Genomic DNA, 19776 nt, shown 5'->3' on the forward strand with positions numbered 1-19776 from the left:
TCTCAGCCCTTAAAAGAGTAAGTTTTATGAAGACCAGTGAATGCCAATATACAAGGAAATAGCTGAATGAATTTTAAAACATAATACAAAAGATGAACAAGACACTCAATAAAGAGAGGGGTTTTGAGAAAGGAATAAAAAAAATCTTGAAAGTAAAAAGCTTAACAGATGAGATTAAAACACACAGTTCAGAGCCTCACTCACCCGCAGACTAGATGAAAGAGAAGAGAAAACAAGACTCAGGACGCAAGGGCATGGTTGATTGGTTAGGACCCAGTGATAAGAAAGTGAGAAAGATCAGAACATAGCAGACCTCAGAGACTCCATTAAAAGACCAAGTAGAAGAGGACACGTACATACAGTCATATGAGCATGGGAAAGAAAGAGAGAAATGGGAATTGGGAGAGGCAGGTCAAATACTATCAATACAGTAGGCCACAAACAACAATTCTAAAAATAAACAGTCTACATTCTCCAAGGAAAAGATGCAGGCTGACTATTTTAAAAAAGGTCCGACCGCGTGCTGCCTTCAGGAGGCTTGCCTCATCAGTTAGAGCTCGAAGGGAAATGAGGATATGAGGATAAGAAATCTTCTAGGCAAGTACAACCTTCAAGCCAGAAGCAACAGCTACAGCAATATCTAAAGGACAGACTTAAACCAAACTTAGAACAGACAAAAGGCACCACATATTCATTAAGGTAATGTGACCAAGAAGAAAGAGTGATCACAGACTTATGAACAGTGAGCTTGTGATACCCAACTTAATAAAACTCTGTAAGAGATAAAAAGGGAAACAGACCAAAGCAACAAAAGTGTTAGACTTCACTCTCACCAGTGACCATTCAGACCAAAAAAAGAACAAAACAAACAAACAACAACCTAGAGACATTGGCTACGTTACACTGCGGAGAAGAGTTCACTTGACAGACACCTACGACATATTCCCTCAGCTCCAACGCACACTCTTCATCAGCACATCATACGTTCCTAACAATGCAGACCATAAATCATAAAGCAAATCTTTTTTTAATCTTTATTAACTTGAGTATTTCTTATTTACATTTCGATTGTTATGCCCCTTCCTGGTTTCTGGGCCAACATCCCCCTAGCCTCTCCCCCCCCCCCTTATATGGGCTTCCCCTCCCCATCCTCCCTCATTACCGCACTTCCATAAAGCAAATCTTAATAATTTCTAAAAACTAAATTCATTATCTTATCAGATCATAATGGACTAGGCTAAATAGCAATAACAAAAGGACACAGAGACTGTGTGAACACATGAGCGTGAACACACGGAGTGTGAACACACGGAGCGTGAACACACGGAGCGTGAACACACGGAGCGTGAACACACTGAGCGTGAACACACTGAGCGTGAACACATTGAGCGTGAACACATGAGCGTGAACACATGGAGCATGAACACACTGAGCGTGAACACACTGAGCGTGAACACATGAGCGTGAACACACTGAGCGTGAACACATGAGCGTGAACACATGAGCGTGAACACACGGAGGCTGAGCACTATGCTTTGAACGAAAGTGAGCTACTGAAGAAAATGGGGAATTTTATAATTCATATAATTAAAGAATGAAACAATGTACAAGACCCTGTCACACACAGCAAATGTATTAAAACAGAGTGCTCTCAACAAATAATCTAGTGATGTGTCTGAAATAGAATAAACTAACCAGTAAAAGGAAAAAAAGAGAACAGAGCTGAACTCAATGAAACAGACATTAAAATAATAGAAAGGATCAGTCAAACATAAGTTTGGTTCATGGAAAAGACAAAGGTAACAAACCCAGCCTAACTAACCAACGGAAAAAGAGAAGGTCCAAATCAGTGAAGTTAGGAGAAGCAGGATCTTTTACAGCAGGTATCACTGAAACCTAGAGGATTATTAAGAAATATTCTACCAAGTTATGCTCCAATAAAATGAAGCGCTAGAACTAAGACAAAACTCTGGACACATGTGACCTTCTAAAATTTAAAGCAAGAAGATGTGACCCACTCAAACAGACAAGAAGTATGCAATGAAACTGAGCAGTAATGAGGTCTCCTAACAGAAGAAATGCAGCTGGACGGAGTCCCTGTGAGGCTTGCAGACCTTTCAAGACAAACCAGTGCCAGTGCTCCTGCAGTGCTCCCACAGGGTGCCAGTGCTCCTGCAGTGCTCCCACAGGGTGCCAGTGCTCCTGCAGTGCTCCCACAGGGTGCCAGTGCTCCTGCAATGCTCCCACAGGGTGCCAATGCTCCTGCAGTGCTCCCACAGAACAGAAAGGGAAGGAAGGGTGCAAACATTCTACAGTGATAGAATCTCCTCAACAGGGCAAAGGAAAAGTGGTGGGAACTGGCTCTCTCCTCCATCCTGTGGGTTCCAAAGGTTGAAGCCGTATCGTCAGGCTTGGTGGTAAGTGCCTTTATCCTCCCGGTTCTCTTGCTAGCCGGTGTTCTAGTCCTCTATCCTAGCAATGGTTGACAGGCCGTTCTCTAACAGCCCACTGAACTTTGTGACAATACTGAATGTACTTTGTTTTTTATGAAACAGTTAAAACCAGTTGAAACATTTACAACTAGAGAAATGGTGCCAGTCTGTAATCACAGAATGTGGGAGACAGAAGCAAAATGATAACAGATTTTGGGCTAACCTGGGGTATTCTGCTGAACCAACTTTTTTTTTTTTTTTTTGGTTCTTTTTTTCGGAGCAGGGGACCGAACCCAGGGCCTTGCGCTTCCTAGGTAAGCACTCTACCACTGAGCTAAATCCCCAGCCCCCTGAACCAACTTTTACAATAACAACAAACACACAAATCAACATCAAACACCTAAAGGATGAGGCCATAGCTCAAGAGCTGTGTTTGCCGGGCTCTGATTTGATCTCCATCCAGCTCCTTAAACCAATTTTTAAAAGTTTAATTACCTGCTTTTTCTGAGTTCTGTTCCTGTTTTCCAGCCAGTCATCCATTTGCTCCTCAATCTCTTCAATAGAAGTTCCATGATCATAAGACTGAATATATGTATTTTCTAAAGGCGTATACACAGGAAATTCTGGTTTGGGCTTTTTAACTTTAGCTTTCTTCTGTTCTAAAAAGAGTATTTAAAAACCAGTTACTAAGATTTGTTCAGAATAAAAAGAAAATAAAACATTCTCACACTGTATTCATAGATCACATCTTTGAAGAACACATCAACAATGTTATTTTATCGAGACAAGTCCTCTGCTGTAAATTGTTGTACACATTGTCACATGCTGATCACCATAGTATTTAAAACAGACTCAGATGCTGCCAATGTGATTATGACACACTGACTATTAGTTTGCATGTACCTTAGTTTTCAAAGTACCTTTTATTAAAACGTTTCATTTGACAAAATGGAGAGAGCTTTAACTTAATGTTTTAACTTTTTTAAGGACTTATTTTTATCTATGTTATATGTATGTTTCTATGTGAACGTGAGCCATGTATATGCAGGTGTGCACAGAAACCAGAAGAGGGCGCAAGATACCCCGCAGCTGGTGTTACAGGTACCTGGCCAGCCAGCAGGTGGCTTGTCCAACCTGGGTACTGGGAATTAAAGGTTGGGTCCTCTGAAAGAGCAGGAAACAGTCTTAAGCACTGAGTCATCTTTACAACCCTTAGTTTTTGAATCATACTCTTACTGTATATTAGCTATTTGGTTTTGAACAAGTAGCTTAACTGTCGATTTTACATTTGCAAAAACCAAGCATCTCTCAATAAATTGTATACTTTTATATTTTCAATATTTTAAGAAGAAAATCTAATCTGGGAGGCATTGGTCAAACATTTCATAAAAATATTTCCAATGGTGTTCACAGTGGCACACACATTTAATCACATTATTCAGAAAGCAGAGGCAGGCAGATCTCTACTAGTCCAAGGGCAGTGAGCTCTACACAGTGACCCACACAGACATTCAATTAGAGCTACACAGAGACCTGTTTCAGAACAAAGAAAGCAGAAAGAAAGAAAGAAAGAAAGAAAGAAAGAAAGAAAGAAAGAAAGAAAGAAAGAAAGAAAGAAAGAGGGGTTGGGGATTTGGCTCAGTGGTAAAGCGCTTGCCTAGGAAGCGCAAGTTCCTGGGTTCGGTCCCCAGCCCCGGAAAAAAAAAAAAGAAAAAAAAAAAGAAAGAAAGAAAGAAAGAGAGAGAGAGAGAGAGAGAGAGAGAGAGAGAGAGGGAGGAGGGGGGAGGGAGGAGGGAGGAGGGGGGAGGGGGAGGGAGGGAAGGAAGGGAGGGAGGAGAGCAGGCAGGCAGGCATCTCCACTGTGGTGGCTGCAGAGATGAACAGGTAGCATAACAGAACCTCAGCCTGTACTGGAGCACCACTTGGTACCCATGTGATGATGGAGCGGCCTCGCCCATCTTCAGAGAACGCCCACTGTGGTCTAGGCAGCACTCATTTGCTCTCCTTATTGGATTTCCTCTCACAGTGACAGATCTGAGAAGCTGTTCCTTTTTCATGGGCAAACTCCCCTAGTGTCCTGACTACATTTTTACCATCTGATATATTTGTGGGTACATGAGGGTATTATAATATCAGTGTGATAAAATCAAACATCTAGAAGAAGACAGATAATCTAAAAATCTTTCCATTCAGAGGGAAAATGATTTAACAATGGATGCAATACTCATTTGAAAGAACTAGACACAATGTTCTAAATATTTACAAAAATAAATTCCATCTGAAAAAAGAATAGGTTTTTGAAAATGAATGTCAAAAATCTTACATAAATTAACTTAAAAATCACATGTGCTATATACAGGAAGAGGAAATCCTAACATATCACAACCCCAAATTCCAAAATTAATTAATTAATTTAAAAAGATAGGATAAACACTAAGAAACAACAATATTGGAAACAGTGTCTGGAACTCAGAGAAAAGACAGAAAACTGATAAAGAGATTATAGAAAGATTGGCTGTCTAATAAGAGAATAGGCAAAGCAACAGAGAAGTAAGTGAAGGTCAGGGGTCAGCACTCCAAACGAATAAACCCACAGGGAAAGAAGCCTGTGCAATCAGGCTAAAGATACAAAAATTCAAGTAATACCAAGACCTTATCATGTGGGTAAGAATCTTAAAAGCTCTAATAACGTATATTCCTGGCAGAGGAACGGCTTTTTAAACCAGGGGGAGGAATTGAAATATTAATTATTATATTAAAAGCTTATGGGAGAGTAGTCTAAGAAGATCTATTAAACTTAAGTATATAAACCTTTTGTGGACATCGCAGAATTTGAATATTATTGTGGGCATGCATATAGATGTGTATGTGCTTATGTGTAAGGCTACTGCAGGGATAGCATTCAGCAGGAAATGCCTCATGAGAGAGTAACTATAATTATTGATGACTCATTAACATAGGAAATCTATGTCATCGCTGAAGCACTGCTACAATAGCAAAGCATATGCTTCCATATTTTCAAGAGAAATCATGCTTCTATAAATCCTTACTTTTATGCACGCCTACACAATATTTAATTATCATAATTAAACTGGATATTATATAACACAGATCTACTCAGTGCTATATAATCCATATTATATATCATGAAAATACTGTATGAAGTCATGTAGGGGATGACATGGAGGAGAGAGGCAGTGCAGTGAAAACCAATAAAGAAAAAGAGAAGCAAAGAACGAGTAAGCTGGGGGTTGGGGATTTAGCTCAGTGGTAGAGCACTTGCCTACCAAGCACAAGGCCCTGGGTTCAGTCCTCAGCTCCGAAAAAAAAAAAAAAAAAAAAAAAAGAACGAGTAAGATAAATATGAATGTGTGCTTACATAGCCTATGGCGGAACCATAGACATAAGCATAAGGGGTAAAAGACTGCACAACACAGATCTACTTGTAAATTTAGGTTTCTGAAACCAGTAAAAAAAAAAGCTTCGTAAATATAAATTCCATGCTTTTAAAATAATTTACAAGTTTGCACCATCCAACATTTTGCGCTTGGCAAAACCTTAATTTAAAAGTATTTCCAAAACTAAATGTCTAGAAAATATGCATAAAAGACCCAAAGATTCATATTGGCCAAGTACTCTAGTATTCTTCCATTAACCATAATTCAATAAAACTTGCATAATTAGTATAGTTATATATATGCACAAGAAGTTTGGATGTAATAATATCCATTATACTTCATTCAATAAAAACAAATCCAAGATTTCTCTTTTTAGCAGCATGGTGAGGTTTCTCAAGAAAAATTCAAAGTTAAATAAAAATATACAGTATTGTAATGCTGCTTGTAAAAATCTTACTGAATTTTTTTCATTAAATTTTGATTGCAGGGCTAGAGAGATGTCTCAGCAGTTAAGAGCAAGTCTTCTAAAGGTCTTGAGTTTGTTTCCCAGAACCCATGTGCAATTCCAACTTTAGGGGCAATCTGACACTTCTGGTCTCTGCGGGTACCTGCACTCACAAGTACAGACCTACACACAGACAAATACACACACACACACACACACTACTAAAACTAATAAAATATTTTAAAAGACTTGAAGGCTACTGAAAGAGAAATGTTGACACCAACATAGCCACAAAACTTTTGACCTACAATCTGTTCTGTCTACCAAATATGCTAGGGCAATAATGGTGGCACCGAACTTGTGGGAGCAGCCAAACCGTATCTGATTTGACTAAAGGCTCACTCCATGAGAAGGAACCCATACCTGACACCACTTAGGTAACCAAGAACCAGACTGGAAAGCCTAGAGACCTACGGTAAAACCAAACACAACTGGTCACAAAAGAAGGAGGGAAAAAGAAGCCAAATTACTAAAATGACTCCTAATGATATTCTGCTTTGGTCATATATCTGCCTGATTCCAGCAGCAGATAGGATGGGTACAGAGACCCACAGAGACATTAGGTGGAGACAGTCTAAATGGGAGGTCTCCGTCAAACCCCTCCCCCAGAGTTCAGGGAATCCCACAGAAGAGAAGGTGGAAACACTGTAAGAGCCAGAGAGGACCAGAGGACACTGGGAGAACGAGGCCTTTCCAAGGGCCTAAGCACGGCACATATGAGCTCACGGAGACTAAACAGCAGGCCAGGGCCTACACGGTCCGCACCAGGCCCTCTCTGCCTGGACTACAGCTCTTGGCTTCTATTCTGTGGGACTCCTGACTGTGCCTGCTGAAGGGGCTCTTCCTCCTGTTGGGCTGCCACATCCAACTCCAACATGCACTTTTTTGCTTCATCCTATTTTTTATTTTGTTGTTCTTTTCTCTTTTTTATTGGATTTTTAAAATTTACATTTCTAATGTGATTCCCTTTCCCGGTTTCCCATTCATAAACTCCCTATTCCACCCCCCCCTTCTTCTATGAGCGTGTTCTCCCACCCTCCCCACCCTGACATTCCCCTACACTGGGACGCAGAGCCTTGGCAGGACCAAGGGCTTAGATCCAGAGGGAGGGGAGGTGGGGAAGAACTGGGAAGAGTAGAAGGAGGGGAAACTATAATCAGGATATATTATATGTGGGAAAAAAAATCTATTTTCAATTTAAAAAACATTTATTCTTTAATATATAATAATTAAGCTTCAAAAAAAGAAAGTCAAGTTAAACTCAACAATAAACCAAGCAAACAAACAAAAAGCTCAAAGGACAAAGCACACAATAAACCAAAACAGCTACATTTATATTTATGATTCATTAACTACGTAGTGATGACGAGATGGTTGCTTTTCAAAAGCAAAATTTATTCAGTAAGATTATCAAAGGAATGATTAATGCATTAACACCCTAAGAGACCCCTTCAATTTAGTGTACCATCTAAACAAAATAAAACAGAGTTTGGAGCTCCAGAGAAACAAAAAGAAAGAAAATGTAGTACTCTGTGACTGAGGATGTGGGTAAGTTAGATATAGCAGTTGCCTAAAATATACAAGGCCTTAGATTCAACACAAAACTAACAACGTTTCCAACAAGCGTTTATTTAGTACAGAGTGGGATTTTAAAATCAGAAATCAGTTCCGTGATTCATTATTTTCCGATTCAAAGGATGAAGGTGCTTTTATTGGAGAATCTATTTATCAGTAATGATTTAAGCTCTCTAGCCAAGAATCATACCTTAACACACTAGTAGATCACAGCACACTAAACATGTTTTTCTAGCAGACCCAGAGTTTTTCTGATGATCAGACAACCACCATTCTGTTTCATGAAAACAAGACACACCAAACCAAACCAAACCAAACCAAACCAAACCAAACCCAACTATAGTCACATTCGCTTCCCCCATATCAAAAAGGCTGATGGGATGACACTGTCAGATAGTAACAGACACCATCCTTGAGGGGTGTGGGTGGGGTAGAGTCTCGGTCATCCGTGTGGTTCCGGCAGACTGCACTGACAATCTGTGCTCCCGCCCAGCTGGCACTAATGAGGTGTCTACCTTCCCTAAAAGGCCAGCTCAGGAGGACACCAAGCAGAGAAGCAGTAGTGTGGGTAGTAGTGGGTAGTGTCATCCTCATACAGTACTAGTGGGTACCAGTGGGGGACCTGCCAGCATTCTTGCTCCTCCAAGATAAGCAGAAACACCAGCTCCCACTTGCACACTCACACACACCCTCTTTCCTCAGCTACGAAATACCTTAACTTTATATTAAAAGGCGAATGAACTAGAAGAGCTCAAATAATTCGGGGGGGTGCCAAGAATCACTTGACCGAGTGGCCACACAATGAAGACATAATCATGGCAAAGGTAAAAGTACAAAAAAAAAAAAAAAAAAAAAAAGACAAGAGAAACAGCATATACTAGTTAGAAGAAAGAGTGCTGCATAAATGGCGCTGGAAGCCAGGCACGGTGGTCCCTTCCCTAACACTGACAGGTAGGAAGGCAAACCTTTTGGACTGGAGGGCAGTTTGGTCCACACAGTGAGTTCGGGTCAGTGAGTGCGATGTAGTCAGACTTTGCCTCTGACAAAGAACAAAGCCAAAGAGCCCGAGCTAATGGGGCCCCCAGGACTATGCAGTGCACTACACAGACAGACGGACGGACGGACGGATGGACGGACGGACGGCACTCTCTGCTACATGGACCGAGGGCGCTCTCTGCCTAGAGAGAGGCAAGAGAAGGAGTGAGCAGGCTGTGTGTCAGTGTGACTAATACGCTACTTCAGGTAGACAAGTATGAAGGCGGTGGGTCCTTAGGAACACAGTCTCTCTGGGGCAGAGCGAGTGCTCGGTGTTTAAAAAGACCTGTTGCTCTGACAGAGAAGCAGGTTTGATTTCCAGCACCCATGTAGCAAAGCACAACAGTATGTAACCTCAATCCTAAAAGATCTGATGCCATCTTCTGACTCCCATAGGCACTGCATGTACGTGGTCCACATACACACATGTAGGCAGGCAAAAACACCCATTCATATAAAATAAAAATAAATCCTAAGAAAATAAGCATCTCCGTGGGGAGCTAGAGATGGTTCAGTAGTGGAAAGCATCAGCTATTCTTCCAGAGGATCCAGGTTCTATTCCAGAATCCCCAACGCTGCTCATAGCCATTACAACTATAAATATATACTGTCTAGTCATATGTATATTCATGCCTACCGATAACAATTAAAGAAGTGAGGTCATGAATTTGAGAGGGAGGGACAGAGACAGGCGTTGGAGGGAAACAAAGAGGGGTAGAAACAATGTTAATACTCCTGTGAATTTCTCAAAAAATAAAATTAAAAAAATTACCCTTTCAGACCTCCTGCTCTGCAATTCAATTTTAGTAAGAGTATCACAGCTCACCTCAGAATTAACTGTGGTTCAGCCCGCCAACTCTGCATGCAATGTAAGCAGTGAGGCAGATAGACAGGCTGGAGGGAGGTAAGTGGTTAGGCCTTGAAAGACTGGCAGCATCTAATAGCCACTGCCAACACACACCTGTCGCACTTACTCAGTCACACAGCTCAGAGCATTCTTATGAACACAGAATTCAAATGCTGATCTTTACAACTGAGAAAGATTGGGAAAATAAAACACACATCGGGGAATCTGGACCATTTTATAAGAATTCTAAACTATACAATGCAGAAAACTATAATGAAGTGAACAAGTTGAAAATTCCTTGCATGTAACCATCAGAGTTTACATTTAAAAATACACGGCAGTTTCTGACTCTGCTCATAGTGAAGGAAACCGCTCTTTCCTGCTCCCACTAAGGTCAGTACCACCCTACAACACCCTGACAGGAAGACATAAGATGGTCTATTGTGCTAGCCTCGTGACGTTTGCCAGTCATGTGTTTTACAAGGCTGCTTATTACATGTCTTTACTAAAACAGAGAACTTCCAGATGCCTATTTAAAATTTGTATTTCTTTACATTATTTTTTAAAGTAATAAATTAAGAAAAAGTAGTTTTTGAATCTGAAAATTTTAAATGTTTTGAAAAATGGTTACAAATATCCAATGTAAATTTAACATTGTGATAAACATCTCAATTTTTCATTCGGGCAGTATATTCTTAATCTGCTATTATTAGAATTCTAGTACATACTCTAAAATTTTACCAATAAGTTGATTCTTATAAAAATTAGATTAAAATGACAAGCTACGAAAGCAATGAAATGTAGTGAACTCCTATTCCCTTAATAGGTAAATTTGGGGTGACTTCTGTATTTTCTTATAGGTTCATTTTCCTTCTGACTCAGTTAGAAGGCTTAAAAATGTTAATGTACAAACTTTAAAGTAACACGCTTATGAAAATTACACCTAGGGTTCTTTTGCCTACCCACACACGCCTTCAGCAAACCTTCACACGTTTACTATGTGCCAGGACACTGTCTACTGCTGCAGGCACAGCGTGAGAAACAAGCACTTCCTACTCTAAAGTGCCCAGATTCTCGGAGAACTGTGACATATCAAAAGCTGTCCCTGAAAATAAGTATATCTTGAAGACACAACAGTGCACAAAATAAAGTCCTAACATTCATAGAGTTTATACGTACTGGGAGAAACTAGATATCAACAAAATTAATACACGTCTGCTAAGCAGTGGTAAGTGCTGTGAATAAAACAAGCGGTACATGCACACAGTGTACATTTGGGAAAGAGAGAGACATAAAACAAAATCAATGAAAGCAATGAAGTTTAGGAAGGGTTATCTTTAACAGGATGTTCAACTTTTCCTAAAAGTCCCAAGAACTGTCTCTGTGTTCCGTGGAACACTGCTGTATTTTCTTTTCTGTTCTGTAGGACTTTAAGACTTGTTTTTATCTTGTCTATCGTCATTCTTCTTGCAGTGAATGGCTGTGCACCACCACGTGCGCGGTGCCCATGGCGGCCAGGACAGGGTCTCAGACCCTTGGAGTAGGAGGTGTGAGCTCGGAATAGACGGCTGTGAGCTGCCATGTGGTTGCTGGGAACTGAACCCAGGTCCTCTCCTGATCAGCTGTGTTCCTAACCCCCGAGCCATCTCTCCAACGCGGTTTTGTTTATTTGAGGTAAGATCTTGCTTGGTAGCTCTGGCTGGCCTGGTATTCAACATGTTACCCACGGCCTGCAAGGAACATGCCTTCTGTCTCAGATTTCAAGGTGCTGGGGTTAAAGGAGTCCCCATTCCATACTTTACTGTCCTGATGGTCTACTCGGGGTTATTTGTATTTCATAACAATATTACAAAAGAAACAAAGGCTTTCAAAATAAAAACTAGGCTCCCCCCCCCAGGTTATCCATTGCTATAGTACTATATTAACATATAATAGTTGTTATTCTTGGCACTAAATATTAATTATAACTTTAGTACTGAAAGATAATGGTCTAGAGGATTTTGATTGGTCCCACACTTGGAGAGGTGTATGACTCAGGTTGGTCCATCTTTCTTTTGACACTTGACTTTGTGTGTCTCACTAACAGTGTTCTCCGTGTGTAATAAAGTAAGGACAAGTGACTCCATTGGAAAATGGCAAAGGAAACACAGACAAGTCAGCTTGTGTTAAAGGACAAGCAGAACTGAGTTCTCTGTGGCACTGTTGTCAGGTAAAGCAATGTTCAGAACTCACTGTGAAGCGTCTCGAGCTCCACTCTCGCCAGCGCATCTTCTTTTTCCTTCAATTTGGTCTCCTTGTATTTCGCATAAAACTGCCCAGCATCCTTAAAAAGAAGTCACAAGTAAATTAACATATAATAAGTTTGCTTTGACAGTATGCTACCCTGTAATTTCCTTTTAGAACAATACACTCATTTTGCACTTAGCTTTCCTCTGTTTCCCAATGACAAGATGAACAAAAGAAGCTGAATAAAACTTCTTTGTGCCGTTTCTCTCGGGAGAACTAAGTCCAGAATGTGCACGGATATAAGTCTAAGTAAACGTTTCACATGGAAAGGAGGTTTCCCTCCCAACTCACTTTCACTGTGTGATGTCTCACCACACCAATCACACTATTGTGCAGGCAGCAGCAAAGCTCACTGACGGAACCACACAGCTAGTGTAGGTAGGACTTGTGAGACTGTGACTAACACACACGGCTTTGGGTTATTACCTCAGTTCCTGATCTTAGCACCACTAAGAATGAAGCAATTTAGCTCTGCATGAAAACTGCCACTCTTCCCCCTTCCTGCCACCAGCACGGGAGCCTACAGCACAGCTGTCAGAGGACACTGAAGACACAAGCTACATAGACACTCATGTGCAAACACATGCAGTGGCTAACGTCTCAACTGGTGGCACACAGGAGAGTCTTCAGCAAGGGACAAGAGGAGGCAGCACACCCTGGCGATCCGGCAGTGACTCTTCATGTAAGTGTCCAGACATTCCAGAAACACTAGGCCACGCTGTGTTTCCACACCTCTCTTCCCCCTTTGCCCTCAGGTGGACTATTCTGCTCCCTGCCATTATTTTGACAAACTCCTTATCATACTGGAAAGTCTGTTCAAATTGCTTTCGTCTTCTTCAGAAGAGCAAGTCTCTGACTAAACACTCATGTTTGTACCGTGCTACAGTATCAGCTAGAAGAGGGGGCACTGGAGACAGAACAAAGACCTGACAGAGAACAAGCACTCTGTACTGTTACTGAACTGAACCCTACTGGAACACATGGGAAATCCTACAAAGTAGGAAAGGGAAAGCCAAGATCTGACTGATGAAGTGTAAGGAAAGAAGTAGGTATGAGGGATACATTTAATGCAATACTTCTGTATCCTGGGATTCCTAGAGAAGGTAAACCACAGGTCCAGTTGCGATTCTATCTATAGAAAACGGAAGGCACACGGCTACCTAGGTCAGAGGTAACACGTGAATGCTCCCACCTCACCTCATTCATGATTGTAAGCAAACGATGGTGCCTCATGGGGTCTGTCTTGCAGATTGTAGTAGAACTCTTCTACCAGATAACAAATTAGGGGAATTACATAAAGAGTCTTCCTAAAACATTTGATAAATACATAGTGAGAATTTTTTTTAACTCTTTCAGTTGACTTTCATGTTTCTAATTTCTAGTACAAGCACTCCTTTCAGCCATAGCTACACAGCTGCAGAATCAGAAGAGCACAGAGAGTAATCCACCGACTTCCTCCTCCTCCCACACCAATAAACACAGGAATCACACCTACATTCCCTCAGGGCTTTGGGCTAAGGTTGTATGGACCCTTAACAGTGCCATCCCCCTCCCTCCAAAATTCTCAACCCTAGAGGAGAACTACTTTATAGTAAGTCATATCAGCCATTTATACCTTGGTGTGAATGAATGAATGAGCTTATTAGCTTCTTTCCACAGAGTAGGTTTTAATAGTAGGGAAGAAGAAAAGGCCAGGAAGGCATTGGTTCCTTGAGGGGAGTAGGAAATGTGGCACCATGCAAAAAAAAGAAGGGCACAGATTAGTTATTTATGAGATGAAAGAATAGACTGAAATATCATCAGAGTATATAGTACAATGAGATATAGTGTTTAAGAGGAGAGATTTGATTTTTGAGACAAGATCTCACTAGATAGCCCAGCAAGCTTTGAACTCATGATTCTTCTTCTGTAGCCTCCAAGTGCTGGGATTGCAGGTAGAAATCAACAGCAGATATTACATTTGTAGCCTGGCTCCTATTTTACTGGATAGGAGATATTCAGCAAATGATTTTTCTGAGTCAGTTTTCTCATCCATAAATGAGGATCCATAAATAAGTGTCTAACTCAAAGTCTGCGATGAAAAGTAAACATTTTACTATTCCAGGGACACGTAGGCTGCCCGCCCTCTGCGCAGTCCAGTGTTCCAGAAATCATAGCTTCCTAAACATCTGGCATCCCTGTATTGTCTACTACAAGCAAGACTGAACTTTCATGCTCCACAGCTCGCCAAAGTGCCTCCTGTCAAATTCTGCATCGTCTTGCTTCTCTTACTCCTTGTTTTTACCCTCTTAGTCTCAGTGAAAAGACCTGTGGTGGTACCAGCCTCTTCTTAGAGGTCCTGTCAACCTTAAGCACCTCAGAATGTCAGGGTGTTGAGGTGGGAGTGGGGGTATCCTCATAGAAGCAGGGGAAGGATGAAGTGGGGAGGGGAGGGGAGGGGAGGAGGAAAGGGAATAACATTTGAAATGTAAATACATAAAATATCCAAGAAAAAGAAAATTAAAAAAAAATCTCTCCGCTAAGGTTTCTTCTTCTTGCTACAGCACATTAATTTTACCAAGACTCTGCTTTGAAACAGTCATATGAGCCCTCAGATATACCTCACAGTTGCAAAGTATGAGACGCCCAAACCTCCTCTCGCTAACTCAGGCAAGTTGTTTGGCAAATTTCCAACTTTATTCAAGGCAAAGAATCTTATCTTTCATATGTTCAAACTGTAAGCTTTTATTTAAATTTTTCTGAATTTTTCAATTTACTCGTGCTTTCAAATTATAGTTATAATTTGCCTTTCCCAAGAAACATTGCTTCCTTAACAAACTTACCATTTCAAATAATTCTACTATAACTAAATAATTCTGCTAGTTATCCTTGTGCATAGTACGTTTAACATGCTTCCAGGTACAGTACAATCAGGAACATTCTAAGAGGAGAATGGCCACATGGTATAGCAGCTTGAAATTCTGTCTTATACAGGACTAGAGATGAGAAGATCAGGGACAACCTACCAGAAGCATTTTTAAAGCTCATCCAAGGAAGAATAGTACGAGTATTTTATAAAATTCCAGAAATGAAAAATTTAATTTTGAATACATCTTAAAAAGCATTTTCTAATAATAGTAAAAAATTAGCTAAAAATAAACTGACTCTGTATGTAGTATCCAAGAAGAGAGCAGGTAGTAGTCTTTAATATATATTTTAAAGATTCAAGCATTCAAAAGAGTTTGAAAAGACATTCTATTTAACACTCCTCCCCGCAAGTTCTGTTTTTCTTCAGGTGCTTATTCAAGATAATAGAATTGTTTAGTGAAAAAAAAATACTGTTGAGTACGAGATAAAGTCCAGCCTCTTCACACTGGAGGTTAGGGTGTTCTGTAGACAATCCTTAGATACAACCAAATCCACAACCAAATCCACAACCAAATCCACAACCAAGAACGACCAAACCAGCCTAGACAGGAAACCAGGGAAGAGAAATGCTACACCTGGGATAAGGATGCTGAAGTGGGCCTCTCCACAACTGAGGGCCTCAGGCAGGGAAGGTGGTTTTCTTTAAGGGGCTGGCAACTGGGAGTTGTGGGAGGGTGGGGGAAAGTGGTGAGGGGGGTACAGGGAAGTGAGTGTCATTGGGATACAAGATTTGAAATTCCCAAGCAATTGATAAAAATATTATGTTGGGGAAAAAAGCAATCTGGTAATGTTTTAGAAAAGACGGAAACTGATCTAATGTGGTAGGAGCAGGGAGAAGTGGAATAAGGATGGGGAAGAGCCCTGAGGAGAGCTAGCTGCAAACAAGATAAAGGATGTCCCATGGACTCTGATGTCCAACAGCACCAACCTCGATTGAAACTCACAAATAACCTTTTGATGGGAAAACACTATAAGCACATTTCTGAGAACCTGCCCAAAAAAAAATCGATAGGTTCTAGTATATTTTGTTTTTCTATTCACTGAATGAACATTCTTAGGCTTATATATAATATATAAGATTATAATAAATAAAGAATAAAGAAAAACTTTACAATTGTGTCCTCTGTATAAAAGAGGTCAAATTCCCCCCAAAAGCTAGAAACAACAGCCTCTTTTGCCTGAGACAGTCAGACTGATAGGGATGAAATGCCTAAAAGCTGTTTCTGAGTTTAGATGAAACAGGTGAGAACACAGGAGCCATCTGCTTACCCTAACCCAATTACCATCAACTTTTAGGACAACCAAAAGTAGCCTGAACACTCACTCGGAGAAGTTCACGTCAGAGAACATACTTACTAGAAAGCTGGTATTGTATTTCTTACATGCTAGTATTTATTTGGTTTTGTTTCAACTTTGATTTACAATGTGAACTAGCTGTAGCCTCTGAGCAAATTATTTCACCAATCTGAGTTTTTCAATTATAAAATACAGCACCAGTGAGACTATGTATCTTTAACAGTCTAATTATTATTTTTGTGGTTATTTATGTTTTCTGTATCTAGTAGCAAAACTACAAAGTTCTACTTTGTAGTCGGTCTTTGTATCTCCGAGAACCTGCACCTTAGTGTGAGGCCCTCCACCTCCCATGCCGGCTGAGGAAGTAGGAATAAGGAATCTTTGACTTTTCCTGTGAGGTTTTTTCCAGTTTACCTACATCTTTATCTAGCAATGGAGCCTCAGTCTCAGAAACTTCAGACTAACTTTCATTTGCTTATGTAATCCCAATATCAAGAAGGCTTAGCAGCAATTTTTTCCAAAAAAATTTTTTTTAAATATTTTACTTGTTCCCTTTATATCCCTACTCACCGGGCTCTCCTGGTTACCACTTCCCACATTCCTTCCCCCATCTCCCTTACCTGCAATTTAGAGAATATATTTTATAGTTATGAAATAAGCAGCCACAATCCTTGGAAACTGTAATTCTGAATAGAAAGGCAGGCCCCTCAGTTCTGAACAAACTCTAAGAGGCTTCCTGACCTTCCCAGTCAGCTCGAAGTGCTTTGTTTGCATGGATTCTGACAGGGCTACTGGAAATGAAGGGCTTTGGTTCTAAAGGAAGGCAGCCTCCAACTTCTCCACAGTCACGACTCCAGGGAAGAGGCTTTCACAGACAGATAATTCTGTAAGTCACCAAGGTTTGTTCATGTTTTTAGGCAGTTCTTAAGGAAGCCAGAGTAATCCAGTTTAGACTCTCGTCTCTACTCAGCTACTGCTTCTATGCAGCCCATAAATCCTCAGCGGGGAGAAGGATGTGCACATTGGAGGCTTCTTATGATAATTGAACATTTAATCATATTCACATTAGATGGAACTAGACTTTAATGGGAAAAATTTAAACTTTAGGAACTACACATCTAAATAAATTTTGTATATTACTAAGAAATGTTTCATATCAGGTAGTGAGCTGCTAAAATGATGAGTTCCCAGAAAACCAAACTACCAAGTAAATTGAGGGTACTTAAGACCTCTCTTACTGCAGAAAAAATGTAGAGAATGTGACTATAAGATGTAAATCAACAACCACTTCCTAAAATAGAGAGTCCTAACAATTAAATTATTGTAGATTTAAATATATCCAACTCCAACACACACAGTAGTTAAAATAAACTAGGTTACAAAATTAAGGTTGCAAACAGACATAGCACTAATTATAGATTTCTGACTTCTGCTACTCTTGAATACAGAACATGATCAGCTAAAAACATCCAGGGCCAGGGCGTAGCTCAGTGGTACAATGTGTGCTTTGTTAGCATGTGAGGCCCTGGCTTCAAGCCACAGAAACATATATGCACAAGTGCATTTGTGTACGTGTGTATGTGTGTGTGCCTGTGCCTGTGCATGTGTGTGTGCAAGTGTGTGTGCGTGCGTGTGTGTGTGTGCGCGTGTGTGTGTGTGTGTGTGAACCTTAAGGTATTTTTCTGGAATTTAAATGCTGACTACAGTGAGCATTAAAACCCAGTAAGTCAGATTACTAAAGAGCATGTACTCTGTTCAAATCTATCATGAGAACAAGAAGCAGATTGGCAAGGTATGGAAGTTGACCTGTGCTATATGTTTAATGTTACAGTTAAACTATAGGATCAAAAGCATAAAAGCGCTCTTTGGATATAATCCAAGTTCCTTTTAACTCCTATTCCATGTCCTTTGAGATCATTTTACTGGGATGTTTACTATCTAAACTCACTCTGTCAAGCTCTCCAGCTTGCCCAGTGCTGTGCATTACAGCTGCTCCTTGTCAACGAACTCTCTCCTGTTTAAATGTTCTTTTCAGATTTGTCATGGAATACTTATCTGTTAGAAGCTTTTTCTCAACTTTAACATATGGTTTTGTAGGAAATGCTGTATCTATGAGCCTGTCTCTGTATAACTGAGTACAAAGCAGCCACTTCTATGTGGCCATGTCTATGTTTGTTCATACATCTTCCATGACTCTCCTCAGGTGGTCCCTGTTGAGTTTTCCCTATCACACTAAATATATACAACTTAAATCTCTGAATAGCCGCAGACACCACAGGATACTCCATGCTTGAAGCTTAACCTATTGATCTGGTACCTGTACTCATGTGCTACAGCTGGTAAATCCTAGAAAGCATGTGCAACATATTTTTGTTGAACTGGACAACTTAATTTTCAAAAAACAACCAAAAGAAAATTTACCCATCGAAATTTTATGTAACTATACTGGGTTTTGGGGGTGAGAGACAGGAAAGAATTTAGACAAACTAAGCAGGCAATAAGAACTCTCACTAGTAATCTTTTATGCTAAACAATAAAAGAGAACTCAAGAGTGAAAACTGAGCAGAAAGTTGCTGTTCCAATCCTGCTGGAGATTCTACCTCATAAAGGAGTTAGAATCTAGTAGATGACTAGGAAGGAAGTTATAGACAAGAGTTGCTGTACAACATGCAGTATGAACTCTACTTCTGTGATGTTCGCTTACTGAAGCCCCTGATTCTCCCACGTTGATAGACTTTGGAGCTAAACTGTAATTAACATTTCAGGAAATTCACGTTTCCCACCAGAAGAAAAGTTCTCTCCAATGATAACTACCTACGTAACTTACTCATAAGGGGCTTTGTACAATCTTAGAACTTTGTCAGCCATACTTGGTATTACAGTATATGATCCGATTATATGAGTAGGCTATTAGCACTGCTTCTATAAAAACAAGTTTAATGCTTTGGGATGTTCAAGGTGAGAGAGGGTGCATCTAGACATGAAAAACTAGAGGGCAACCATAAAAATCTGTAAGAACTGTATGTACACTTGTACTCATTCACAAGGGTCCACCTTTCAGCTTCTCTTTAAAGAAATCAAGATGAAAACCCACCACCGAAGAAAGAATGATTATACAAGGAGAATGATTATATAAGGAGAATGATTATATAAGGAGGGCCAATGACCATCAATGAGTCAGTGACCATGTGAATGTAAATAATGAATCTGCATTACTGAGTACTGAATAAGTATAAAGAACATGCCCAAAAATTGAGGGTGTGTGTGTGTGTGTGTGTCTGTGTGTGTATGTGTATGTGTGTTTGTGTGTGTGTCTGTGTGTGTGTCTGTGTGTATGTGTCTGTGTGTATGTGTCTGTGTGTGTCTCTGTGTGTCTGTGTGTGTCTTGTGTGTGTGTCTGTGTGTGTGTGTTTGTGTGTGTCTCTGTGTGTCTGTGTGTGTCTCTGTGTGTGTGTTTGTGTGTGTGTCTGTGTATGTGTGTGTGTCCCTGTGTGT

General features: G+C 40.3%; 1 protein-coding gene across 3 annotated transcripts in view; it reads right to left on the reverse strand.

The window, feature by feature from the left end:
• The window catches only part of Dnajc1 (DnaJ heat shock protein family (Hsp40) member C1), a 157304-nt gene that overhangs the window by 47018 nt on the left and 90510 nt on the right, over positions 1-19776 (reverse strand). For 2 of the 3 annotated variants that reach the window (NM_001400837.1, XM_039096459.2), the window contains exons 7-8: positions 12025-12115; positions 2928-3091 (exon numbers count right to left, since the gene is read on the reverse strand). In NM_001400837.1, the coding sequence (NP_001387766.1) occupies positions 2928-3091; positions 12025-12115 (255 nt within the window). Of the gene's footprint in view, positions 1-2927; positions 3092-12024; positions 12116-13275; positions 13369-19776 lie in introns of those variants that run through there. The other variant, XM_039096460.2, reaches the window with a different exon arrangement.

This window comes from Rattus norvegicus, chromosome 17, assembly GCF_036323735.1.
Source record: "Rattus norvegicus strain BN/NHsdMcwi chromosome 17, GRCr8, whole genome shotgun sequence".
NCBI classification, from domain to species: Eukaryota; Metazoa; Chordata; class Mammalia; order Rodentia; family Muridae; genus Rattus; species Rattus norvegicus.